This window comes from Anomaloglossus baeobatrachus, chromosome 1 (assembly GCF_048569485.1).
Source record: "Anomaloglossus baeobatrachus isolate aAnoBae1 chromosome 1, aAnoBae1.hap1, whole genome shotgun sequence".
Classification (NCBI taxonomy): domain Eukaryota; kingdom Metazoa; phylum Chordata; class Amphibia; order Anura; family Aromobatidae; genus Anomaloglossus; species Anomaloglossus baeobatrachus.
The window spans coordinates 479686575-479714068 of NC_134353.1; the positions used below are offsets into that span (position 1 = coordinate 479686575).

A 27494-nucleotide genomic window follows, 5' to 3' on the forward strand; every position below is an offset into this window, starting at 1 on the left:
AGGATCTCTTCACCCGTCAAGGCCCCTTTCATCTGTCTGAAGGAGTGTTCTTCTGCTTCTCCCCAGTGAAATGGCGGGCCGGAGATCTTTCCTTTCTTCTTTGGGTGGCCTACCAGGAGCTCTTGCAAAGGCGCTGCCATTTTCGTGTAGCCCTTGATGAACCTTCTGTAGTAGCCTACCAAGCCAAGGAACTGACGTACCTCCCGGACGGTAGTAGGTGTGGGCCATTCCTGGATGACTGTGACCTTCTCTGGGTCCGGTGCTACTCCTTCTGCACTGACCACGTGACCTAGGTACTGGACCTTTGGCTTCAGTAAATGGCACTTGGATGGTTTCAGCTTCATTCCATATCGGGATAGTGCTTCAAAGACTTCAGCCAGGTGTTTCAGGTGGTCCTCGTAGGTCTTGGAGTACACGATGACATCATCCAGGTAGAGCAGGACGGTCTCAAAGTTGAGGTGCCCTAGGCAGCATTCCATAAGCCTCTGGAAGGTCCCGGGGGCATTGCAGAGTCCAAATGGCATGCTGTTGAACTCACAGAGGCCCATTGGGGTGGTGAAGGCCGTCTTCTCCCGATCTTCTTCTGCTACAGATACTTGCGCTGGTAATGGGCTGGTGGAATATTATTATTATTATTGTTTATTTATAGAGCACCATTGATTCCATGGTGCTGTGCATGAGGGGGTTACATACAGAATACATGTACACGTTACAATAGACAGACTAGCACAGGGGGAAGAGGGCCCTGCCCTTGCGGGCTTACATCCTAAAGGATTTTGGGGAGGAGACAGTAGGTGGGGTGTAGGTGGGGCGGCAGCTCCGCACGGTGGTGGGGCGGCAGCTCCGCACGGTGGTGGGGCGGCAGCTCCGCACGGTGGTGGGGCGGCAGCTCCGCACGGTGGTGGGGCGGCAGCTCCGCACGGTGGTGGGGCGGCAGCTCCGCACGGTGGTGGGGCGGAATAGGCCTATGTCTTTCCTTAATGGGAGGATGACTGCCTGTGGGTATGTGATGTTGCACCCCTTTGATCCTACCAAAGTCTAGTGGGTTCTTACTAAAGACCTGCTCGTATTCCTGCACGACCCTGTAAACCCCATGTTTCTGGTAGTCGGGTGTAGAGTCAGTCCCCACGTGTAGTTTCTGGCACCAATCCTCTAACTGCTTTTGGGAGGTCTCGCCCTCTTTTGAGTCAGCTTGTGTCAGGGGACCTACAGGTGTTATGGCGTCATCTGAGCATGTAAACAGTTTGGCTATGGTAGCGTACCTTGGTAGTCTGGCTTCCTCCTCCCCACAGTTCAACACTCGTACAGGCACTCGTCCCTTGTGTACATCAACTACCCCCCTGGCTGTCAGAATCGTGGGCCAGTGGTCTGAATGAGTGGGCTCTAGTACAGCCTGGTAATCTTGTCCTCTGAGACCTACCGCTGCTCTACACCACATCATCATTTCACTCCGTGGGGGTATCACAATGGGGTTTGCATCCATCACCCGTACACTACCAATCTCACCGCCAGTCTGTTTTACCTGTTGCTTCCTCAGAATGATTCGGATCTCCTTTTGCAAGGCTCTTTGCGACCTGCCCTCAGCACCTTCAACAATCTGGTGAAGCAACAACAACACTTCCCCTAGGCAATTTTCTATGACATTAGTGCCTAAAATCATTTGCGGGTTCCTTTCTCTAATATCAGTGTCCACAACAATCAGTCCTTGTCCCTTCATTTCCTGCCTTCCCACCTTTATGGTTACCTCTTTGACCCCGATCTGGTCTATAGGTTGTCCGTTGGCAGCATAGATGGTGAGGGAGGGGTCCGGTGGTCGGAGATCGTCGTCCGACCAAAACCTACGATAAAGGACATACGGGATCGTGGTGACCTGAGAGCCGGTGTCCAATAATGCCGGGGTAGGGATCCCGTCCAGGACAATGGACAGGACAGGACGTCCACCCACGTACTGATCACAGCAGCGACTTGGGCCTGATCTTCTTAATCCTGAGGACTGGCCCCCGGCCCCAGGTTTGGCTCGTTTAAAGGACAGGCCCTTGCATAGTGTCCTGCCTCCTGGCAACGACGACAGATGGGTTGTCCAGATGAGTCATAGCGATCACTGCTCCTGCCTCGGGTTGGGGGACCTCTTCTCCTCCGCATCCAAGGGACGTCCTCTGGGTTGTCAGCTAGCAGGATCCGATGAGGGACTTTGGTCTCTGAGGGCAACTGCATTGCTTTCAGGATTTGTGCGACGTCCTTAGTGAGCTGTTGCACCTGGGAGGATAGTGTATTTATGGTCTCTGCTGGCGTGTTGAGTCCTTTTGCAGTTACCAGGGCCTGCGAGGAGGATTCCGCTCCTGCAGCCGTGGAACTGGCAGGCCATGCTGGTGCGACGGGGTCTGTGTCCACAGGAGGTTGGAGTGCTTTCACTGCCCTGTCTTTCAGAATGGCAAAGTCCACGTCAGGGTGTTCCAGGGACCACAGCTTCATCTGCTTCCCATCCTCAGGAGAGCGCAGGCCCCGCAAGAATTGTTCCTTCATCATCCGGTTTCCTTCCTGATCACTGACAGGGTCCACCAGCTTGAGAGCCCGTAGTGCAGCCTGCAGCCTGAGGGCATAGGCTCTTATGCTATCTTGGGGCTTCTGCCGGCAGTTATAGAAGTCCGTCCTCAGCTCTCCCTCGGTGCGGTGTTCAAAAGCAGCTGCTAGTTTGGCAAAGATGGTCTCAACAGAGCTCCGGTCATCATTGGTCCAGGACTCAGCTTCCAATTCTGCTGCTTCAGTCAATTGTCCCAGCACCACAGCGGCCCTCTGCTTACCAGTCATCGCGTGCATGTCTAGCAGGGTGTTGATCTTCTTCTTAAACCCGGTCAACGTGTCTATTTTACCGGCGTTTTGGGGCAGCCATTGCGCTCCTGGGACATACAGCAAGGAAACTGGCATTATGGGGGAGATTTCGGCCGGCGCGGCTGCGACCGCGGCACCGGCACCAGGCGCTGCTGCGTCCAGCGCGACGGGGGCTGGCATCGCTTGGGCTGCGTCGCCCTGACCAGGGGCATTACCTCCTGCAGCGTCCATTTTTCTTCAAAAATCCCCGCGCCCCCTTTCCACTTCCTGGGTCAGAACGCTCTCCGAATTGTGGGGGTTCTGGGGCGGCCACACCTCTTCGTGGGCGGTGCTCTTCTCCCTCGCGTGGGCTGCAGCGCGCGCTTTTGAAGATGGCAATATGGCGGCGGTTCAATTTTTGCGGTCGGACCTCTGAGGCGCACGGTCACCTGTCTGAACAGGTCTAGTCCTTATCCTGTTCGTGACGCCAGAAGTTGTGAAGCCCCGCTAGTATGTGTCGGTGCAGTACCTTCAGGGACTCCACGTGGATGGAACAGTCTGGTCACAGGTAGGGAACCTTCTTTTAGAATTGTCGTGACGCCACTCTCAGTATTGCGGTCAGCGGGGACCGCCACTGCAGATTAAGGGATGCCTGGGGCTGATGGTGGGTGCAGTCAGTATATTAGCCCCCTGAGAGTGAGGCAAGCCCCAGGCCCCGGTGTATGTGTGTGGGACCACAGGTCGCAGAATGACTCAAACACAGTCCAAGAAGTCTTTCAACGTGTTTACTCACTGTTTGGAGGTCACGGTGAGATGCCCGGGCGACACTGTGATAACCAGGTTGAACCAGGAATTCCAGGAGGCCGTTCTGAGGGTAGCTGTCCACTCGCCTTCCTTGCACTCTTTCTGTTTTAGGAGGATCCTTTGCTTGAAGCGTGGTAGGACCCCTCCAGGGAAGCTGTTACCACCCTGCTCCCCTCTCTCTGGCTCGTCTGCCGGCAGCGTGGCCTTGGTGGGATGGCTTCTGGCCCTGTCCCCTTATGGGCCTGGTGATTGCTGCTTGGCTCAAGCTCTGTGTAGTCGTGGTGAGGGCATGAAGTACCCCCCCCACCTGTAGGTTAAGCAGCTCTGGATGATGATCTGCTGCCTGTACTGGGGACCTAGTTCCCCTTGTGTGCTCGGATACCGGGATCTCCGTACTCAGCCACCCTTCTCTCTGGATGATTTTCAGGCCGACCCACGGTACTCCTTTGTCCCCCGCTTTCAGCTACTGCACTCCTCAGGACCTGTCTGACACGAGAGCTCCTCTGCTCCCTTCCACACACTTCAACTTCTTCCTCCAGACTCTCCTCTTCCTCTCTCTCTGCCCTGCTTCCTAGCAACCAGCCCCTGAACACACCCCCAGCTGGGAATTGAAAGTTAACTCCTTCTGGCTACCCAAGGGTCCCCTCTGGTAATGTGGGAGGCCTGGTCACTATATGTTTGTGTGTGCACCTCATCCTGGCCTTTGGAGATTACCTGGAAGCATTGCTCCCGCATGGGTGCAATACTCTGTGGTGCCTGACCGGGTCAGGGGCGCCACAGAAACATTGCACTCCACTTGCATGTCATCCGAGTGCAGTGCGATATACACAGAGACAGGCCGGGGAGAAGATGGGAAGATAGTGCTCCCTCCATCTTCTCCGCAGCTGTGATGCATCAAAAACACATCGAAAATGCACCAAAAACGCACCTACATTACAAGCGTTTTTGTTTACATTCCCAGGGTCTCTGACAAGGTGCAGTTTTGGTTGCAGTTTGTGTGCAGAAAAAACTGCAGCATGTGCATATAGCCTTAGGCTATGTGCCCATGGGGGAAAGTGTCCTGCGGTTATATCAGCAGGACATTCCGCAGGATCTCCCAGAAAACCGCAGCACAACTTTGTCTGTTTCCATGCTGTGGTTTATTTGCGGAATGTCCTGCGGATATGGTGCGGGCATTCTGCATTGAGGATACAGTACCATGGCTTCGGCACTGTATCCTCAATGCAGAACAAGTGCTGAGTGATCGGGGCGTTCATACCTCCATCATGCAGCACTTCTCTCCCGTACCTGGCTGTGTTTACACTGTGAAGGAGAAGGTGGGTGGGCCTGAACTAGCTCCGGCTGTCACATGACTGGAGCTCGTGCAGGCCCCGCCCACCTCCTCCTTCCTGCTCCTGTGCACCGAGGGAAAATGACCGGGTGTCTGCTTTCAAGGCAGGTAAGTTTGGGACCAAGGCAGGGGATTTCCGCAGGTAATGCCGCAGGAATAATTGACATGCAGTTATGTGACCCTGCGGGACATCCGCAGTATATTCCGCAACCGCACATTCCGCAACGTGGACACAGCACTCCCCATGTCCCATAGGATAACATGGGGAGTGTCTGTACTTGCTGAAACCTGCAGATTTATCAAGAAAATCCAGATAAATGCGCAGGTTTTCCGCGGCAAAATCCGTAGAAGCAAGCTCCCGTGGGCACAGGGCCTTAGGCTATGTGCGCACGTTGCGTTCAGTTACTTGCAGTTGTAAACACATCCTCTGACAGAAATAGTCTTTGTCAAATTTGGTTTTGACCACAAAAACGCAGAAAATACGCTTGCGTTTTTCCTGCGTTTTAACCGCGTTTTACATGCTTTGTCATTGCTTAAAGTCAGATGCGTTTTCAATACAAATACACTACTAAATAAATTTTAAACATTCAAACACTATGAACAAATGGAAAAAAATGATAACAAATATCATGTTTTAAATCATAAACAAAATAGCTAATTTTAGTAAAAATATTAATGTGATCTAATATTTTTGTTTAAAATAATGTTAAATTATTGTTTTTCTATTATTTTCTAGTCGGACTATGTGTATATGTAAAGGGACACAACATGACCTCACTATATTGTCAAAAACACATGCGTTTATTTTGTCAAAAAACATGCGTTTTGCATCAAAAAAACATGTAAGACGCTAGGATTTTGATTTAGGATGCGTTTTGAAAGTTCTCATTGACTTTAATGTCAGCAAAACGCTGCCAAAATGGCAAAAACAATTGACATGCTGCTGCTTCAAATGCAGAGATTTTGACAAATTTTCCGCAACTGAGGCCCGTTTCACACGTCAGTGAAAAACACTGACGTTTAAAACACGCACATGTCCCTCCGTGTGCCGTGAATCACTGGACACGTGGGTTGTGTAAGTGCAATCTGGGCTCCGTTCTCCGTGGCCCGTGATTGCACTTAGAGATTAACTCACCTGTGCCCGCTCCCGCTCTCCATGGTGCTGATAGCTCTCGCGGTGCAGCATCCGGCCGGCGCTGACCCTCGCAGCAGCTGCTTCCGGGTCGGCTGTGTCGTGCATCATGAATATGCGCAACAGTAATGAGCCGGCTTAGAAGCAGCAGGGAGAACGGGCTGCAGAGAGCGTCGCTGGAACCGGGTGAGTTAAAATGCTTTTTATTTTAGAAGCACGTTTTTTTCTGGCACGTGTTTCACGGACCACACCACTGCGTGGTCCGTGGGACATCAGTGATGCCAGAAAAAAATGGACATGTCTCCGTGCGGCAATCACGCACACGTGGGTACGCTGCACGGAGACACGTGCAGTTAAAAATCACTGACGTGTGAGCAGACCCATTCATTATAATGGGTCTGCGTATGTCCGTGATTCTGGTACGTTTAAAAAAAAGCACAAACGTACCAGAATCACTGACGTGTGAAAGGGGCCTAAAAGGCTGCGTTTTTAACAGCATTGTGCACACAAGAAAGCCCAATTTCCCATATACTTTGCCTGGAAATCAAAATGCATGCTTTTTGCATTAAAATGCTAAAGTTGAAAACGCTGCGGAAAGGCAAGAAAAAATGCAAAGTGCGCACACAGCCTTAGGCTAGCGCCACACATCCGTGCCGCCGGCACGTGTTTGTCATTTTTTACACGTACCGGCGGCACGGAGACACGTACAGCAATGCTACCCTATGGTAGCAGGCACACACACGTAAAACCACACGGAACGTGTGTCCGTGTGCGTTTGTACGTGTGTGCGATTTTCAAAGCGCTGACATGTCCGTTTTTTCACCGGCAGCACGGGTGTCACGCGGCCCGCACCCGTACCACACGGGTGTAGTGTGGATGCGGTCCCGTGTGACACGCGCCGGAGAAAACACACATGTCATTGAAAAAAAAACAAAACATTAACTCACCTTCTCCAGCCCTCCTGTCTCTGCCGCTGCTGCCTCTTGCTGCCGACCGCCGCTCATTATTCTCATTGAATATTCACTTCACTGCCTGGCAGCAGCAGCAGCGGGGAGACGGGAGGGCTGGAGACCGAGGATCAGCACCACGGACAGCAGCGCAGACATCAGGAAGGACCAGGTGAGTATAATAATTACCGGTTCTACGTGTTCTATCGCGGATAGCACACGTAGAACACACGTGTCACGCACGTACCAGAGACACGTACTTACCTGCACGCAACACGCAGGGAAAATACGTGTCTCTCGGCACGTGCGTGAATTTCACGTGAGTGTGGCAGAAGCCTTAGACACATTGAGGGCAGAAATTTCATGAAATCAATTCCAAATTGCTTGGACATTTAGGCTGTGTTCACATGTAGTGTATATATTGAGTTTTTTCTGTTACTTTGTATGCACATAAATTCTGCTGTGTTTAACTGTCCAAGCAAAGTGGATGTGATTCCATGAAAACTTCACCCACTGTGCATCTAAAGAACAGTGTGGTTTTGCTGCTTTTTTTCTCTAAAGGCTTATATGTGGTGTTAAAAAAAACTGCAGTTACTTTTTTACGTGCAGAACCAAAGCTTTCCTGTACTATAAAAACACTTAAACATGTGGCTTCACAGCTGCACCAAAAACACATCAAATGTCAGAAAAGGCATAAAAAATGCAGCGAAAATGCAAGAATCGGAGAAGGGTGTTATTATGTAGTTTGGTGCAGACAGCGGCAGAAAACAAAAAACACAGTATTTATGCAATATCTGAACACAGCCTTACACAAAAAAGCAACATGTCATATAGTGAAGCTACATTAAGGCTATGTCCGCACGTTGCTTTTTACCTGCTTTTTTGCTGCTTTTTCAACTGCAGCGTTTAATGCCAAAATGGATGTGTTTTGCTTTTCAAGCAAAGTCTATGGGAATTTGGGTTTCTTGTCCGCACTATGCAGTTCAAACTGCAGCCTTTTTGTTGCAGAACTTTGGTCAAAAACTCAGCTTTGCAGTGCAGAACCCAAATGGCAAAAACATCAAATCTGTCTGGGATTACATGCAAGAGACAGTAGGATTTGCAAAAGCCTACCTCAGTGGTCGGGAACCTTTTTGGTTGAGAGAGCCATGAACGCCATATATTTTAAAATGTAATTCCATGAGAGCCATACTCACCAGGGGAGGCGCAGCGGTGATGGAGTGACTTAGAAGATCCCAGAAGGCAGGGTAGGCGATGCTGCGGCCACGGAGGAGACGGTGTCGTGGCTCAAGAGGGTCAGTGTGTAGAGGGTCGGCGATACTGCAGCGGGCTCATGGGGTATCACGGAGGTGGGTGCCATTGATCTGCCGGGAGGCTGCTTTGAATTTTCTGCAGTTGACGAGATCGACTTCAAGAAAATGGCCATGGTGCGTGCGCAGATTGACGTGATGGACTTCAACAAAATGGCTGCGGAGTTCTATCTGCGCACGCGCTGCATCCGCGGCTATTTTCTTGAAGTCAATCTCGTCAACTGCGGGAGATTCAAAGCAGCTTCGAGTCAACTTTGACACCCCACAAGCCAGCAGTATCACCGACCCTGCGCCACCACCCCTGGCCTACAGCTATAGAAGATGTGTGGTTATTCTCTAAGATGTTTGGAAAAACCTCCATGCCGAGTTCATGGATAAAAATGTTACACGTTACTGTCTGTAATCAATCTGTGTACATATCTCAACTCTTTATCGTTCCTTACTCAACATTTTTTTTTTAAATGTACAAACATTTGTTTTTACAAAATATAAAAATGACTTGCAGTATCAAATCATACAATAGCAATGATGTAAGACATGTTGAAAAGACTGTTAACAAACTATTATGATTTTGAGGACACGTATGAAGGAAATCATTTTTAGTTATTCAAACAATTTTTAACTATTTTCAAAGAAAATATATTTACTCCATTCTGTTGGTGTACAGGTCTCAGTGGCCCTTTCTTCCAATGACTCTAAACCGGGTGATGTGATTGACATTAAAGTAAAAGCTACCAGAGGAAGTTGTGTGTGTGTGTCCACAGTGGATAAAAGTCTGTACCTCTTGCGCAATGGTTTTCAAATAACTCCTGAACAGGTTGGTAATATATTAATAGGCTAATTTTATAAAGGAAACAGAAGCATTTGAAATCTACAGCAATTGGTTTTCTTTTTTTTCTTATCAGATATCAATTTTTGTATTTTCAAATAAAAGATAAAGCACCACTCCAGTGTGGAGTGGTACTTTAAGTCTTAAGGCCTGCCGATTGCACCCGCCCCATCGTTTGTGCGTCACGGGCAAATCGCTGCCCGTGGCGCACAATATTGCTAGTACTCGTCACACGGACTTACCTTCCCTGCGACGTCGCTGTGGCCGGCGAACAGCCTCTTTTCTAAGGGGGTGGTTCGTGCGGCGTCACAGCGACGTCACACAGCAGGCGTCCAATAGAAGCGGAGGGGCGTAGAGCAGCCGCATGAAAGACACGCCCACCTCGTTGCTGGAGGACGCAGGTACGGTGTTGTTCGTCGTTCCTGGAGTGTCACACATAGTGATATGTGCTGCCTCAGGAACGACGCGCAACCTGCGTCCAAAAGCAGCAACGATAATGGGATTAGAACGACGTGTCAACGATAAACGATATTTTTGATCGTTAGCGGTCGCTCGTACGTTTCACACGCAACAACGTGGCTAATGAGGCCAGATGTGCGTCATGAATTCCGTGACCCCAATGACATCTTGTTAGCAATGTTGCTGTGTGTAAAGTGGCCTTAAGTCCCCTAACCTCTGTCAGATACTTATCCTCCAGCAGCTTCATCTCCTATCATGCTGCTCCTGTCGGTCTCCAGCAGTGTGTGACCTGCCAGCAGCTCCAGTGTTTCATAGAGTGCTCCAGAGGTCACTCTTCAATACAACTCTATGGGAGCCTTGTTCAGGCCTCATTCTGCTCTCATAGAGATGCAGTGGGAGCTTGTGAAATAACTTCTGACTTCCGGCCAGTTAGAAGTTACTGGAGAAGCATCGGTAAAAGGTGAAGATGTTGGAACATGAGTATATGACAGTATATGACTCCAGCCTTAAAAAAAACAAAAAAACACTGGAGTTGTGCAATAAGAATGGATCTTTAAAAACGTTGGAAGAATTCAGAATGTCAACTCCTTAAGGTTATGTCCACACAATGCATCTTTTTTCTGAGTGCATCTTTTTCCTGTGGTATCAGAAAATGTAGCTTGTGGCCCAAAAAATGCATGACGTTTTGCTGCGTTTTTACCATGTTTTTACCGCGTTTTTGCCACGTTTTTGTTAATGAATTTTTTAAATGAGAAACAAAACATGATAGGATAGGATAATTGATAGCTAGAATAGATAGATAGATAGATAGAGTATAGGCAGATAATAGATAGATAATAGATAGATGGATAATAGATAGATAATAATAGATAATAGGTAGATAGATAATAGATAAGAGAAAATAGATAGATAATGCAAAGAACACATAGAATAGATAGAAAGAAATAACAGAATAGCTCTACAGAGGGTAGCTAGCTTGACCAGCTGTTTTTTATTTCTTTTTGTTAAAAATATGACGTGGGGTACCCCCCATTTTTCAGATTCAGCACCGAAACAGCAACAGCTGCAGGCTGCAACCCTCAGCTGTGTGTTGTACTTTGGCTGGTTATGAAAACTTGAGGGGATCCCATGTTTTTTTGAATTATTTGATTTACTTAAAAAAAAAGAAATAAATTATATATATTATATTAAGGGGCTTAGCATCATGAAAATCTAGCAGCATACTAGCTGCTATAGGTATATCGTGCCAAAGCAAATTGATATCTGCCTCCTGATGAACCATGAAGTGGGGAAACGCGTTGAGGCATGAGGCAGTTTAAGTTAAGCTAAGTACAATCTATGTCCCTGCTATAATTTAGGCTCTCATTTTGAACGATTGTGACCTCCTGGTTTTGGAGGTTTATAGTGAACCCTATACTTGCACAGTTTCATTTTATGTATATGCACTGCACTTTATGTATGCGCACTGCACTTTATCTTTGTGTTTAGGGGTTCTCAGGGACATAGCAGTGACAGCCGTCGGTGAGTGGGGGCACTAGTGGCGGGGGAAGCAGTGCATATTCAATAACCGTAATGAGCGGCTTGGGAAGTGAATGACCAGTGTGACAGACACGCTGGTGATTCGGTAAGAATGAAGCGATTGCTCCTACCCCTTTGTGCCAGATTCTAGTCTCCATTGACTCTATGGGAACCGGCATCTAGCCAGATACCAGGGATCAATTCCCCACCGACCTCGAGTCAGCGGGATATTGGTCTGCCAGTTCTCCGAAACGCAGAGACAAGACACAAAAAAATTGACATGCTGCATCTTAGCTGCGTCTTCAAAAATGCAGCCAAGGTGCAGCCAAAAAAGATGCACTGTGTGGACAGCAAAATAGAAATCTCATAGACTTTGCTGAGAGAAGCTTTTAGGTGCATGTTTGTGACGTCAAAAATGCACCAAAAACACAGTAAAAGATGCAGCGGGTGAACATAGTCTTAATATAATTGATTTGTACAAGTTACATACACAGTTTGCAAATGAACTATAATTCCATTGCCTTAATTTTTTAGCAAAAGTATGCTTTCTGAAAGTCACCTTGGTTTAGATGAAAGTTAATCACAGCTACTGATACTTTATCATGTATATGAATAATTGAATAGAAACTTCAGGTGGTTCATTAAAAGGGTTTTCTAAGATAATTAAAACTACACACAGCCAGGAATACTACTAAAATAAGTAATTAATGTGCACTCGCCTCATGTTTGCTTGTTGTTCCAGCCTCATATTTCCTATCCTACTTGTTCTCTTCTGTTTACCTTGGCTGTACTGTCATTTCCCATATAACTCATGTGACTTCTGTAACCAATCCCTGGCTTCAGCAGCCTCAGGTGGTGTATGGCTTAAGCCAATGATTGGCTGTAGTAGTCATATGGGCTACACGGGGCATCACAAATGCAACCACGGTAAACAGATCACCAGCAGGGAGGAGCAAACATGTGGCATTGGAACAGCATGGACTAAATGACTGAGGATACATTATTTTATTTTATTTTTCAGCTGTGTTGTTGGCTGTGTATAGTTTATAAAATTAGAAAACCCCTTTAAATCATTGTCTTGTTGCCTGCTATATTAGCCAAATGTAAGTTTTTCTGTTCTTGCAACTTAATTTGTTTCCTAAACATTTCTCTTTAAAAGTAAAGCATTTTGCTTTGTCAGTCAAATTGTGAGCACGATACTGGAGAGCCACTGATGGAGCTCTAGCGCATAGGTAGAAACATAGTAATAGATGTGCAATGTGCCCTACTGATGCTAGGCTGGCAATAGGCTTCAATCATCTACAAGAAACAGTCTGGAGGAGATTATGACTCTAAAATATGCAATATAAGCAGATTTTTTTGTTGCCACCTCATTAATTTATAGATACTATACAAATACCTTGGCACATTCTACTTACTATTATTCAAGAACCTACAAGAGACAGCTGCAACAGCCATTAAAGTACAGAATGCAAATGGAAAACTATGATACTAATTCATTTACATTTTATAATTTGCCTTCTCCAGATATTTCAGGAACTATCAACCTTTGATGTCTCTGATGCTTTTGGGACAGGGAAGGAAGAAGGACATTTTTGGTGGCCTGGCATGGATTCTCAGAGGAAGCGGCGTTCATCGGTGTTTCCATGGCACTGGGACATCACTAAAGATGCACGCTTTGCTTTTACGGTAAGTGGCTAACCCATAAATTAAGAGGTTTCAGTACAATTAACTAGAATTATTCAAACGACTTGATTTCTTAAAGGGTTTATCCACTTCTCGGGAAACCCCTTCACAAGCATCATGTTTGAGACTGTGAAAATAACCACGCTTATACTCACCTCTGGTATGGTGTGGTGCAATTCCAGTGCTGTTGGCACTTGCTCTCCCGGAGTTGTTATGTCATGCGAGCAGTATGCCCAATCAGCGCTGGCTTCACTCTCCCCGTCTGTGGACTTTCTTTTGATATTTGATACGTTGGAAGGCAGGGACAAAGTCAGTGCTAATTGGCCTTCAGTGACATTGAACGAGTGCCAACAACCAGTAGAACGGCTCCAACAGGTGAGTATAATCTTTGTTATTTTAATGTAGCCAAGTTTATGATTGAAAATGGGTTGTCCAAATAGTGGACAACCCCTTTAAAAATAATCTTTCAAGAAAAATCACAACATAAAAATATTTTGCATTTTATTCCAGTAACTTACATTGCACCTGACCTGAATTTGTATCTTACCGAGATATATCTTATATGTTTCTTGTATCTGTTACATACACTACAGTTCAAAAGTTTGGGATCATTTAGATATTGGTCAAAAATCCATATTGCAAATTTGATGTACAGTATATAGGCAAACATTGATTTATTCACTAATTATATGATTTGATTTAGATCCCTGATGTATAAGTCTCAATGCTTTCCATGACATTATCAGAATGAAAATTACACATAAACTTAGAATATTCAGATCTATAGTTTCTGTTATAATCCTATTTCTAATATCTGCTTTTTTTGACACTTATTTTTTTTTAAATGTTCCCTGTATGTTTCCAAAGTTGTTAAATATCCTGATCTTTGTAATACCATATTCATTTTTTGGTTTACTTCACAGGACACAGGACTAGTTGTAATGACAGACATTGTCAGTCTAAATCACCGGCAGAGTGATGGCATGTACACGGATGAAGCAGTCCCAGCTTTCCAGCCCCACACGGGAACATTGATTGCTTCTTCACATAACAGAATTGCTCCTCGGTGAGTTAACTCAAACTTGAGACATTTGTTTATTAACCTAAATAAAAGTATAGGGTAAACGTTGTATACAATTTAATAGTTTGCAATCTACGTAGGTAATGCACTTTATTCATAATATTCTGATTTTACAGCCTATTCTCATATTTCTCTTCAATGAAAATTCTTAAAATGTGTGTCCTAAATTGTGCCAGTATTCCCTGCAGAGCAAGTGAAGGTTTGTAAGAAACAATAACTCCCCCCGACTGCAGCATAGCAGGGACCATTGCATTCCAGGAACTCTGTTAATCTGTAAGGGATGTATGTATTGCAAAACTAATGTCAGCAAAATCATCAACACTGTGGAAGAATTACCTGGTTTACTTGGGAAATACAGAAGTCATCACAACATTGAGGAGAGAGGTCATACAAAGCAACCTAGAGAGGAAATACATGCTCATAAACAAACTATTACAGATAACGCATTGCCATCTGCTGTCTGCTTAATATCGTCCCTCCACAGTATAAGCCTGCAGTTTTTATATTCTCCAATACCATTTACTCTACAGCCTAAGGCCTCTTTATTACGTCCGTGAAAAACCACACACGTTTTGCACGGACATGTAAAAGGTGCGTATGGCCCTCTGTGTGCTGTGATTTTGGCACATGAGTGTTCTCCGTGTGCTATCCGTGATAACACACGGAGAACAGGAACTTTATGCTCACCTGTCCCTGGTGCTACTGTCCGTGGTGCTGATGTCTTCCGCTCTGTGGTCTCCGGCCCTGCTGACTCCGCGATGCTGCTTCTTCCGGTCCTCGGTGCAGTGAATGGGGAATAAGCATAATGAGTGGGGGTTGGAAGTAAGTGACAGCAGCGGCAGAGACAGCAGGGCTGGAGAAGGTGATTGTAGAAATTCATTTTATTTCACAGACATGTAGTTTTCTCCAGTACGTGTCACACTGATTTCATCACATCCGTGCAGTCCGTGTGACACCTGTGCTGCCGGAGAAAAAAACAGATATGCCTACATATGTAACACGCGGACACACGTATGCTCCACATGGACGCATGGTCCTTGTGAAAACACGCATGTGTGAAAAGACCCAATTATCTTAATGGGTCTACTTGTGCCCATGTCTCCGGTACATCAGCAGCGCTGGAGAAGGAGAGTATAGAAATTTTATTTCACAGAAATGTGGTTTTCTCCGGTACGTGTCACAGTGATGTCACATGGATCACATCCGTGCGGTCCGTGTGACACCCGTGCTGCCAGAGAAAAATGGACATTTCTACATGTCTAGCACACGGACACACGTACGCTCCACACAGACACACAGTCCATGTGAAAACACGCACGTGTGCGTAGACCCATTGATTTTAATGGGTCTACGAGTGTCAGCATCTCCAGTACGTGTGAAAACGGACGTCACTCGTACCGGAGACACGGATGTGTGAAGGGGGCCTGACGCTTAGTCCATTAGGCCTAGTTTCTTGATTTGCTCAAAATGTCTCTCCAGTCAGTGACTGTGTAAAAATGTTTGACATGACTTGTCACGATTCTCTTATCTTCCCCTGTAGAGCATTTCTTTGTTTGATCATTATGTATGTTTTTTTTCCTTTTTCTTCTGTAAACTGAACAAGTTACAACACCTTATATCTCAAGACCGTTCTGACTTCTTCATGCATGTTGCTTTTTATCTACTGCCTTTATCTAAGATGCTTTGTCTGTTCTAAGAGGTTTTGTATGCTTTTCCATGCCTTCTGATTCTGTGTCTGGGTTCAGTTGAATGTGTCCATTTGTAGTATTTGGGCTTAGGTTGACTTTGGCCATTTGTTCAGATGTAGTGTAATCACTCTCAGTTTAATATTTTCCTTAGAATGTTTTTGTCTTTTTACCTTGTATTTAATCCAGCTTTCAAATACCACAGCATTAAGATTTACATTAAGATTAAGATTTAACAGATTTATTGTCAGATTTCATTTTTGTAGTCCCTCAATGCTTTTCGAATGTCTATCCCAAAATGTAGTAGGTATAATAATAATGTTACCAAATACCTCAAATTAGAAATGTAGTGTAGTTCTCCTGATATAGTCATGTCTCTTACCTCATGTGCAGGGCATTGTAACTTATGTATTCATGATTATGTCCACTCATATAGTGACAGTTGCTCATGGTTGTAGCCCTGGATACTAAAGCTGCAATGCCCTGCACATGAGGTAAGAGTCATGGCTATATCAGAGAACTATACTACAGTTCTAATTGGAGGTATTTGTTAATATCATTAAAAATACACTTACTACATATTGGGATAGGATGTATGAGTGGGAATACCCCATTAAATTCACTTATTTGTTGCATCCAAAACATACTATGATCTCTTGTGTGACCTTGTATCTGTTGCTTTAAGAATAATTCCATTTCATCTTCTGTGGAATATTGTACAGGTTTTTTCGTCACTGGTATTCATCTGCTAGCCTGGTCTTTAGAAATGCTAGTGTCAGGTTGATCTCAGGCCTTGTCCTAGTGCATGAATTACTGCACTGTATGTGTACATTGTATTTTGGCTGTATTTCTCCCACTGATTTCAGTTGTGCCATCATTTCCAGTATTGCATTTTATGTGCTCCTACATATTATTTTTTTTTCGAAGTCTCATTTTATACAATTTCCTCAATATAAGACCTGCTGATTAGACTAAATCTTTGGATCTGTTTTTTCTCAGATTTGAGAAGAGGAGAAGGACATTTTTTCCAGAAACTTGGGTCTGGCAGTGCTTTAATGTCAGGTAAGCAAAGATTGCAAAGGCATCATGTTGTGCAACCACCTTGAAATTTGAAATATAGAAAAAAAGAAAAGTAATCTTACCAGGTTTCACAGAATATGTTTTCTGCCATCAAACTTTATGTACTAGTCTCATATATTTCATGATAGGCTACACTTTAAAGAGGACCAGCCACCAAGATTTTCCTATATAAACTAAGCCCAGTGCTATACTGGCGCTATCATGCTGATTCTAAATATACCTTTAGTTGTGAGATTGTATGTATACTTTCTGAAATATAGGCAAGTAAAGTTACAGAAATGCACTGCTTTTGATGAGAGATGCAACGGAATATCTAATAAGTGGGTCGGATTTTGCTAGTTATTCCCGCTCCTGTTTGCCTGCTTGTCCTTCCTCCCACTGTCTCTGTTATTACAGGGGAGGAAGGAGGGAAAAAGAACAGACAGGCAGACAGGGGCGGGAATAACTAGCAAAACCCGACCCACCTATTAGATATTCTGTTGCACCTATCAATCAAGTGACTGCATTTCACAAGCTTTACTTACCTGTATTTCAGAAAGTATACATCTGATCTCACAACTAAAGGTATGTATAGAATCAGCATGATAGCACCAGTATTGCACTGGGCTTAGTTTATATATAAAAATCCTGGTGGTTGGTCCTCTTTAAAATAGATTTGTCACTAGATTTTACAATATAAACTGCGTACATAATTAAATAAATCTCCCAATCCTAATTAGGCTTGTATACTTACCATGACAATCTGCGCAAGAATGGCTGTATAATCCACTTGGAAAACTTCCCTACCTGATAACAAAATGAGTATTTAATGACTATCTAGGATCTATTAAGTAATGTATTCAGTTTGTATTGTTCAATTGGGTTACAAATCAACAGTAGCATTATATTATTTTTGTTTGCTGTTTAATAGAATAAACCTTTTTATATTTTTATAATTTCATCCATATAAATAAAACAAAAGTATTGTTGGGCTTCTTTATAATGGCATTGTTAGACATCTATGTATACATTTTTTTTCCATTCTTAGTGATATTGCTGGAGAGGGAGAACTGCGTGTAGAAGTTCCAGACTCTATAACAACTTGGATAAGTGAAGTAATTGGTGTATCTGAAGTTACAGGACTGGGAGTCGCTAAGGCAGCCCACCTAAAAACATTTAAACCATTTTTCCTTGACTTTACGTTGCCATACCATGTAATACGAGGCGAGCAGGTCAAGATTCCACTTACAGTTTACAACTACCTTCCTATCAATGTTGAGGTGAGGTTTAACTCGTTCATGTTAGATCATCCAGACTTTGTGGGGATAATTAAATATTGATGCAAGACTCTTAATACATAGAATTCGAGCCTTTCATCAGTAGAGTGTTCATGATGTATACAGAGGTATTTGTTACTCATAAGGCCACATTTGAAAAAAAAAAAAAAAAGAAAGAAAGAAAAATGTGGATAGTATAGTACACTTCAGCTCAGGGGCGAACATATTGTTGCAATAATAATAATAATCCAAAATCTCACACTGATAAACAGTGTTACACATAGACATGCAAATCCAATATAAAACCCAAGAAATACAGTAACACTAGAATAAATGAATCATATTTTTATTACAATCTGGACTTACCAAAATAAACAAGCAATAACAATAACATACATATTATTATGGAACTTTCGATGTGGACATCACTGCGACCAGAATAACCAAAAATAAATAGCACAATACAATATAATATATGCACCACTAAAACCGCTAGAATTCATAGATAGTAAAAGATTAGTGAATACAAAGCAGAGAATGGCAGTAAATAATTATATACGTTCTATATGGCAGTATATAAAAAGGGATAACTAATGCTAATTATAAATATAGATATGCTCTTGTGACGACATGGACTCTCATGGGTTAAAGTTTCTTAAAATCCAGCCAGACAGCATGATAGATTGTTTATAGATGGGGGAGAAGTCCCTCATTGTTTTTACAAGACTCTTGTTGACTCAATGTAATTGTGTTGGCCACTGAAAGCTAAACCTATTGTTCTCCAGACATTTCCAGTAACCATTGTATTGTAGTTGTGTATTGCTAATGTGATTACCTTAGTAGCCATTGTCTAGTGGGTGACTCCCAGATTACATGTACACCCTCAGTCTTTCTATGCACATCATTTAAATGAACATTATCCATGCAGCTTGAAATTCATCCAATGGGAGAAGCAATCTTGTCCAACCAATCGATGAGGACGCAGTGTATCCTAAGTAGAGATGAGCGAACCGGTCGCGGTTCGGCTCGAGGTTGGTTCGCCGAACGGACCTCCCGTTCGAGTTCGGTTCGTCGAACGTTCGACGAACCGAACTCGAACTGCATAGGAAACAATGGCAGGCAATCACAAACACAGAAAAACACCTAGAAAACACCCTCAAAGGTGTCCAAAAGATGACAAACTCACAACACAACACAAACACATGGGAAAGTGACAAGGACATATACTCATGCGAAAACAAAAGAGCTGGACAAGGAAAAAGAGTAGGACACACAGATATATGAGTATATGCAAGGAAACATCGATTCCATTATTGTGCAACTTGAGCCCTGCTCATTTTAGGCTTCCAATGTTGATAAATTGCCTGAGCTCGCCACGTACGTCTTGGGGATCTTGTCGTGTCCTGCAGCCAGCGTTCTCTCGGAACCTGTCTTCAGTGCTGCTGTGGGTCTGCTGGCAGATAAGCACACGTGTCTGTCCACTGACAATGTGGACATGGCTCTCAGAGGACTTTTCTTCCTCTGGGTCAGCCAGGGGACGGGAAAGGCACGCGTATTTTTGAGAGTGCTTCATGCAAAGCATCTTTTTCTTTTTCAAAAGGGGGCTCAACCGATGCCAGTCAAGTGGGGTGTGTGTGGCCCAGTTAGTGGCAACGAGGGAGACTGTGGTTGGAGTCCCCTCGCTGTGTTTCTAAAAGAACCAAGATGAACAAGTCATGGCTCTCAGAGGACTTTTCTTCCCCTGGGTCAGCCAGGGGACGGGAAAGGCACGCGTATTTTTGAGAGTGCTTCATGCAAAGCATCTTTTTCTTTTTCAAAAGGGGGCTCAACCGATGCCAGTCAAGTGGGGTGTGTGTGGCCCAGTTAGTGGCAACGAGGGAGACTGTGGTTGGAGTCCCCTCGCTGTGTTTCTAAAAGAACCAAGATGAACAAGTCATGGCTCTCAGAGGACTTTTCTTCCCCTGGGTCAGCCAGGGGACGGGAAAGGCACGCGTATTTTTGAGAGTGCTTCATGCAAAGCATCTTTTTCTTTTTCAAAAGGGGGCTCAACCGATGCCAGTCAAGTGGGGTGTGTGTGGCCCAGTTAGTGGCAACGAGGGAGACTGTGGTTGGAGTCCCCTCGCTGTGTTTCTAAAAGAACCAAGATGAACAAGTCATGGCTCTCAGAGGACTATTCTTCCTCTGGGTCAGCCAGGGGACGGGAAAGGCACGCGTATTTTTGAGAGTGCTTCATGCAAAGCATCTTTTTCTTTTTCAAAAGGGGGCTCAACCGATGCCAGTCAAGTGGGGTGTGTGTGGCCCAGTTAGTGGCAACGAGGGAGACTGTGGTTGGAGTCCCCTCGCTGTGTTTCTAAAAGAACCAAGATGAACAAGTCATGGCTCTCAGAGGACTTTTCTTCCCCTGGGTCAGCCAGGGGACGGGAAAGGCACGCGTATTTTTGAGAGTGCTTCATGCAAAGCATCTTTTTCTTTTTCAAAAGGGGGCTCAACCGATGCCAGTCAAGTGGGGTGTGTGTGGCCCAGTTAGTGGCAACGAGGGAGACTGTGGTTGGAGTCCCCTCGCTGTGTTTCTAAAAGAACCAAGATGAACAAGTCATGGCTCTCAGAGGACTTTTCTTCCCCTGGGTCAGCCAGGGGACGGGAAAGGCACGCGTATTTTTGAGAGTGCTTCATGCAAAGCATCTTTTTCTTTTTCAAAAGGGGGCTCAACCGATGCCAGTCAAGTGGGGTGTGTGTGGCCCAGTTAGTGGCAACGAGGGAGACTGTGGTTGGAGTCCCCTCGCTGTGTTTCTAAAAGAACCAAGATGAACAAGTCATGGCTCTCAGAGGACTTTTCTTCCCCTGGGTCAGCCAGGGGACGGGAAAGGCACGCGTATTTTTGAGAGTGCTTCATGCAAAGCATCTTTTTCTTTTTCAAAAGGGGGCTCAACCGATGCCAGTCAAGTGGGGTGTGTGTGGCCCAGTTAGTGGCAACGAGGGAGACTGTGGTTGGAGTCCCCTCGCTGTGTTTCTAAAAGAACCAAGATGAACAAGTCATGGCTCTCAGAGGACTTTTCTTCCCCTGGGTCAGCCAGGGGACGGGAAAGGCACGCGTATTTTTGAGAGTGCTTCATGCAAAGCATCTTTTTCTTTTTCAAAAGGGGGCTCAACCGATGCCAGTCAAGTGGGGTGTGTGTGGCCCAGTTAGTGGCAACGAGGGAGACTGTGGTTGGAGTCCCCTCGCTGTGTTTTACATGCTTTTAGAAGGGCATGACATGGCTTGGAGGTTGACTTTCATCATATGCAAACTGTTGGCTACCAAAATGCTGCCTTTCCAACAACTGTGGTTATAGGCAATGAGGAACATACTGATGAAGATGAGACGCAGATACCCGATTGGGATGACAACTTAAATATTCGGTCAAGGCAAGAAGAAACTCGGTCTGAGGGGGAGGGGAGTGCAAACACAACAATTGATGATGAAGTTCTAGATCCCACCTACTGTCAACCCACAGTCAGACACTCGAGGAGGTCAATAGAGGCGGTGGAGGAGGATGCAACCGACGTCGAAGTAACCTGGCGCCTTCCTGGACACAGTCGGAGCACTGGTAGCACGTCTACAACTGCATCCTCAGCCACCACTCTGCCTCTGAGCATTATTCGGGGTGGATCAACAGGTCGCATGGCCTCTAAGCCTTGCCTAGCCTGGTCCTTTTTTGACATAAAAAAAGATCGGCCAAATTATGTGATCTGTAACATTTGGCATGGTTATCTTAGTAGAGGTCAAAACCTCAGCAGTTTGACAACTTCTTCCATGAATCGTCACATGAATAAATATCATATGGCCTGGTGGGAAGCTCACCGTGCTGCAATGCGGCCTAGTGGAGCCAACCATCCACCGCCTGCCCCTTCCAGGGCATCCGCGCGCTCGTCATCTTCTAGGACTGTGGGGACAGCTGTCACACCTGTTTTTCCACCCACAACTTCCACCACTGTAACCGCAACAGGCAGTTTGCTTGGTAGGTCGTCAGTTGGTTTGGAAGGGGAAACAAGTGAGTGTGTACAGCTCTCTCAGACATCGATAGCACCAACTTTGGATGAAGGCAACATCATGTCTCCGCCTGCACTTTCCTCACAAAGCTGCATTTTTCCAGGGACACCCTACTCAACACCGTCTACACACAGCAGCCAGATCTCTGTCCCTCAGATGTGGTCAAATAAAAGGCCACTTCCTGCGACCCATGACAAAGCGAAGAGGTTGACTCTATCCCTCTGTAAGCTGTTGGCTACAGAAATGCTGCCTTTCCGCCTAGTGGACACACAGGATTTTAGAGACCTTATATCTGTCGCTGTGCCCCAGTACCAGATGCCTAGTCGCCACTACTTCTCTAAGAAAGGTGTGCCCGCGCTACACCAGCATGTCACACACAACATCACCGCTTCCTTGAGAAACTCTGTGTGTGAACGGGTGCATTTCACCACCGATACTTGGACCAGTAAGCATGGACAGGGACGTTACATGTCGCTGACTGGGCACTGGGTAACTATGGTGATAGATGGTGAAGGGTCTGCTGCACAAGTCTTGCCGTTTCCACGACTTGTGTGTCAATTCTATGTCTGTCCAAGTTCCGCCACAGCTTCTGCATCCTCCACCTCATCTGTGTCCTCCACCTCCGCCCCAAGCCTGCCTGGTCAGGCCACCAGCGTTCTCACTGCGCAGAAGGAATCACGCACCCCTCATTACTATGCTGGCAGCAGAGCGCAACGGCATCAGGCGGTCTTTAGCTTGACATGTCTTGGGAATAAGAGTCACACAGCTGAGGAGTTGTGGTCAGCTCTGCGGTCCGAGTTTAATAAATGGTTGTCTCCACTCAACCTGCAGCCTGGTAAGGCCGTGTGCGACAATGCTGCAAACCTGGGTGCGGCCCTTCGCCTGGGCAAGGTGACACACGTACCTTGTATGGCTCACGTGTTGAACCTTGTCGTCCAGCAATTTTTAACACACTATCCCGGCCTAGATGGCCTTCTGAACAGGGCACGAAAACTGTCAGCTCACTTCCGCCGTTCAAGCGCCGCAGCAGAGCGACTTGCATCGCTCCAGAAGTCTTTCGGCCTGCCGGTTCATCGCCTGAAATGCGATGTGGCGACACGCTGGAATACAACTCTCCACATGTTACAGCGACTGTGGCAGCACCGGCGAGCCCTGGTGCAATACGTCATGATGTATAGCCTGGGCCAACGAGATGCAGAAGTGGGGCAGATCACCCTGATGGAGTGATCTCAGATCAAGGACCTATGCACCCTTCTGCACAGTTTCGACATGGCGACGAATATGTTTAGCGCTGACAATGCCATTATCAGCATGACGATTACAGTCATTTACATGCTGGAGCACACGCTAAACACTATTCGTAGTCAGGGGGTGGGACAACAGGAAGGGGAGGAACTACAGGAGGATTCATATGCGCAAGACACAACAACATCACCAAGGTCCAGACGTTCATCATCACCAACGCGGCAGGCATGGGACCATGGGGGACAGGGATCAACAAGGGCGCATGGTAGCAGGCGACATGTTGAGGAAGGTGCAGGAGGACATGAAGATATGGAGGACGAACTGTCCATGGACATGGAAGACTCAGCAGATAAGGGGGACCTTGGTCAAATTTCAGTTGAAAGAGGTTGGGGGGAGATGACAGAGGAAGAAAGAACGGTTAGCACCTCTATGCCACAAACACAGCGTGGACTTGGTCCGCATGGCTGCGCAAGACACATGAGTGCCTTCTTGTTGCACTACCTCCAACATGACCCTCGTATTGTCAAAATTAGAAGTGATGATGACTACTGGCTTGCCACACTATTAGATCCCCGGGACAAGTCCAAATTTTGTGACATAATTCCACCCATAGAAAGGGACGCACGTATGCAGGAGTATCAGCATAAGCTGTTACTCGATCTTAGCTCGGCTTTTCCACCAAACAACCGTGCAGGTGAAGGGAGTGATTCTCCCAGTTGTAACTTGACAAACATGGGACGGCCTCGTCATCTTCAACAGTCCACCCGTACCAGTAGGACCGTATCTGGTGCTGGTAACAGCAATTTTATGGAATCTTTTCATAATTTTTTTAGACCCTCCTTTGCAAGGCCACCAGAGACAACAAGTCTGACACATAGTCAACGGATGGAGAGGATGATACAGGAGTATCTCCAAATGAACATCGATGCAATGACTTTGCAAATGGAGCCTTGCTCCTTTTGGGCTTCAAATCTAGAAAAATTGACAGAGCTCTCCAGTTACGCCTTGGAGATTTTGTCGTGTCCAGCTGCCAGCGTTGTCTCTGAACGTGTCTTCAGTGCTGCTGGGTGTGTGCTGACAGATAAGCGCACGCGTCTGTCCAGTGACAATGTGGACAGACTGACGTTCATCAAAATGAACAAGTCATGGATCCAGAAGGAATTTACTACCCCTGTGTCATCCTGGGGAGAGTAAATGCTTGTGGATTTGGAATGTGCTTGATGCAAATCAAAACATCCTGTTTGCAACTAGGGCACAAGTGCTGCCACTGATGGGGTGTCTGTGTGCCCAATTTTGGGAAAAAAGGTAGACTCCGCTTGGAGTAACCCTTGCTTGCTGTGTTTTTTAAAAATGATACAAGATGAACAGATCTGAAGGCAAGATGAAGGCAACATCATGTCTCCGCCTGCACTTTTCTCACAAACCTGCATTTTTCCAGGGACACCCTACTCAACACCGTCTACAGACAGCAGCCAGATCTCTGTCCCTCAGATGTGGTCAAATAAAAGGCCACTTACTGCGACCCATGACAAAGCTAAGTGGTTGACTCTATCCCTCTGTAAGCTGTTGGCTACCGAAATGCTGCCTTTACGCGTAGTGGACACACAGGATTTTACAGACCTTATGTCTGTCGCTGTGCCCCAGTACCAGATGCCCAATCACCACTGCTTCTCCAAGAAAAGCATGCCCGCGCTACACCAGCATGTCGCACACAACATCATCACCACTTCCTTGAGAAAATCTGTGTGCGACAGGGTGCATTTCAACACAGATACTTGGACCAGTAAGCATAGACAGGGTCATTACATGTCACTGACTGGGCACTGGCAAACTATGGTGAGAGATGGAGAAGGGTCTGCTGTACAAGTCTTGCCGTCCCCACGAGTTGTTTCAATCCTTGTTCTGTATGTAGAAGTTAATACACTGCTTCTGCCTCTTCAACCTCGTGTGGGTCCTCTACCTTGGCGCAAACCCTGTGTGGTCAGGCCACCCTTCCTTGCAACTGCGCACAAGGACTACCACACACCTCCTTACTATGCTGGCAGCAGAGCTCAATGCCATCAGGCAGTCAAAGTTTTACTTTGAAATGTATGGGAAATGTGAGTCACACCGCTATTCCAGAGAATAGTAGTCAGGCAGGGTCAAAACATTAATTGAGGAACAGGAACAGAATGGGACGGCCAGGACTTAATCAGAAAACAAGCAGAGGTGAAATGCGTATCGGCCAACAAGGTACATAAACAGCAAGCAGGAAAAGTAGTCAGGTAACAAGCACACAAAATCATAAAACTGAACTGGGGGTAAAATTAACCAGAGGTTCATAGCTATGTCTGGCAGTGGTCTGCAGACAGGATGGGCATAAAAAAGGGTGTGGTGTCTTCCCATTGGTTGTAGCTGAATGATGGTATTTCATCTGTGAGATACCCACCAGCTACATTCAGCCAGAGATTCTGCATCTGTCAAGGTAATGCAGCCCAGTGGGTGAGCATAACCTGCGTCCACCTGCGCCGCTGGCATCGACTACTCTCCCATCATCAGCACTATTCATGAAAGGAACACGTTGTCACCTGGCAACCGGAGTACAAATTGACGGAGCGGACTACGTTGGTGACTTAACAGCCGTGTGCGGCAATGATGCAAACCTGGCTGTGGGCCATCGTCAGGGCAATGTGACACACGTGCCTTGTATGGCTCACGTGTTGAACCGAATTCTCCAGCAATTTTTAAAACACCATCACGGCCTACATGGACTTGTGCAGCGGGCACGCTCACTATGTGCTCACTTCCATCGTGCGCACACAGCAGCTCAACAACTTTCATCACTCTGGAAGTCTTAGGGTCTGGCAGTTAAACGCCGGAAATGCGATGTTCCGACACGCAGGAATTGGAATCTGCACATGTTGCAGCGTGTGTGGCAGCACCGCAGAGCCCTGCTGAAATACGGTAAGACATATAGCCTGGGATAACTTGATCCAGAGGTGGTGCAGATCACGCTGCTGGAGTGGTGTCAGATCAAGGACCTATGCACCCTGCTACACAGTTTTGAAATGTCGACGAAGATGTTTAGCACTGGCAATGTCATTCTCAGGGTGACAATTCTGGTCATCTACATGATGGAGCACACTGTAATTATTATTCAGAGTCAGGTGTTGGGACAAGAGGAAGGGGAGGAAGTACAGGAGGAGTCATATGCGGAAGGGATAACAAGATCTACGAGGTCCAGATGGTCAGCGGCACCTATGCGGCAGTCATGGTGAGGGAGAGGGATTAACAAGGGCGCATAGTATCAGCAAAAAGTGTTGATGAAAGTGCAGGAGCCCATGAAGAAATGGAGGACGAACTGGCGATCGGCATGGAAGACTCAGCAGATGAGTGAGAGCTTGCTCACATTTCGGTTGTGCGAGGTTGTGGGTAGAGGACAGAGGAAGTATGCAGGATTCTCACCTCTCTGCCACCAACACACCAAGGACTTGGTCCTCCTGGATGCACAAGACACATGAGAGGATTCTTGCTGCACTACCTACAACATGACCCTCGGATTGTACGAATTCAAAGTAATCCAGAATACTGGGTTGCCACACTGTTAGATCCCCGGTACAAGACAAAATTTGCCGAACTAATTCCTGCCATAGAAATAGACGCACGTATACAGGAGTATCTGCAGAATGTGGTACGCAATCTTAGATCTACTTTTCCACTAAACACCAGTGCTGCACAGAGTGAATCTCAACACTTTGTCATGGATAGGAGGAAATGGTCTTTTACTTGTCCACATCGGAGGGACCGAGGGATGGCTGCTGTGCTGAGATGGCGTTGAGTACGGTGTCCCTGCACAGTTGCACTTTTGGTCATATCCCAAAATGAGTTGGAAAAGGACAGATGCTGTTGGAAAGGGGAACAGGTGTGTTGGAAAGGGGAAAAAAATTTTGGTCCGTGGATTTGGTGGTTAAGCAACTGTAACATTTGCTGAAGAAACAACATCTGTTACAGTGGGACTGGCAGATTTGGATAAAGTGGTATATAATCTGTGACCGCTATATAACGAAAATTAATAAGAAAAGAAAGAGAAAGGTATATATCCCCATCAGCAGTCAGTGTCCACCGTGCTCCCAGTTGGAAAAGGAGAGGTTGGCAACTGGAAGGTTTGGTGGAGGATACAGAGCTGTGTGGCTATGAAACTAATAGTAGCCTGAACCGAGTTAGACGCCATTCGGATCTGGAGACTGTGAGCCCTGTTAGCGTCACAGGGTCCACATGCCCACCCAGCCCAGGAACTCCCTGTTAACAACACAGG

General features: G+C 46.1%; 1 protein-coding gene across 1 annotated transcript in view; it reads left to right on the top strand.

Annotated features, from left to right (window-relative positions):
- Positions 1 to 27494, top strand: part of CPAMD8 (C3 and PZP like alpha-2-macroglobulin domain containing 8) — a 299461-nt gene that overhangs the window by 136966 nt on the left and 135001 nt on the right. The window contains exons 16-20 of the mRNA XM_075314975.1: positions 8999 to 9148; positions 12665 to 12826; positions 13747 to 13889; positions 16589 to 16651; positions 17697 to 17928. Coding sequence (XP_075171090.1) covers positions 8999 to 9148; positions 12665 to 12826; positions 13747 to 13889; positions 16589 to 16651; positions 17697 to 17928 — 750 coding nt within the window. The remainder of the gene's footprint in view (positions 1 to 8998; positions 9149 to 12664; positions 12827 to 13746; positions 13890 to 16588; positions 16652 to 17696; positions 17929 to 27494) is intronic.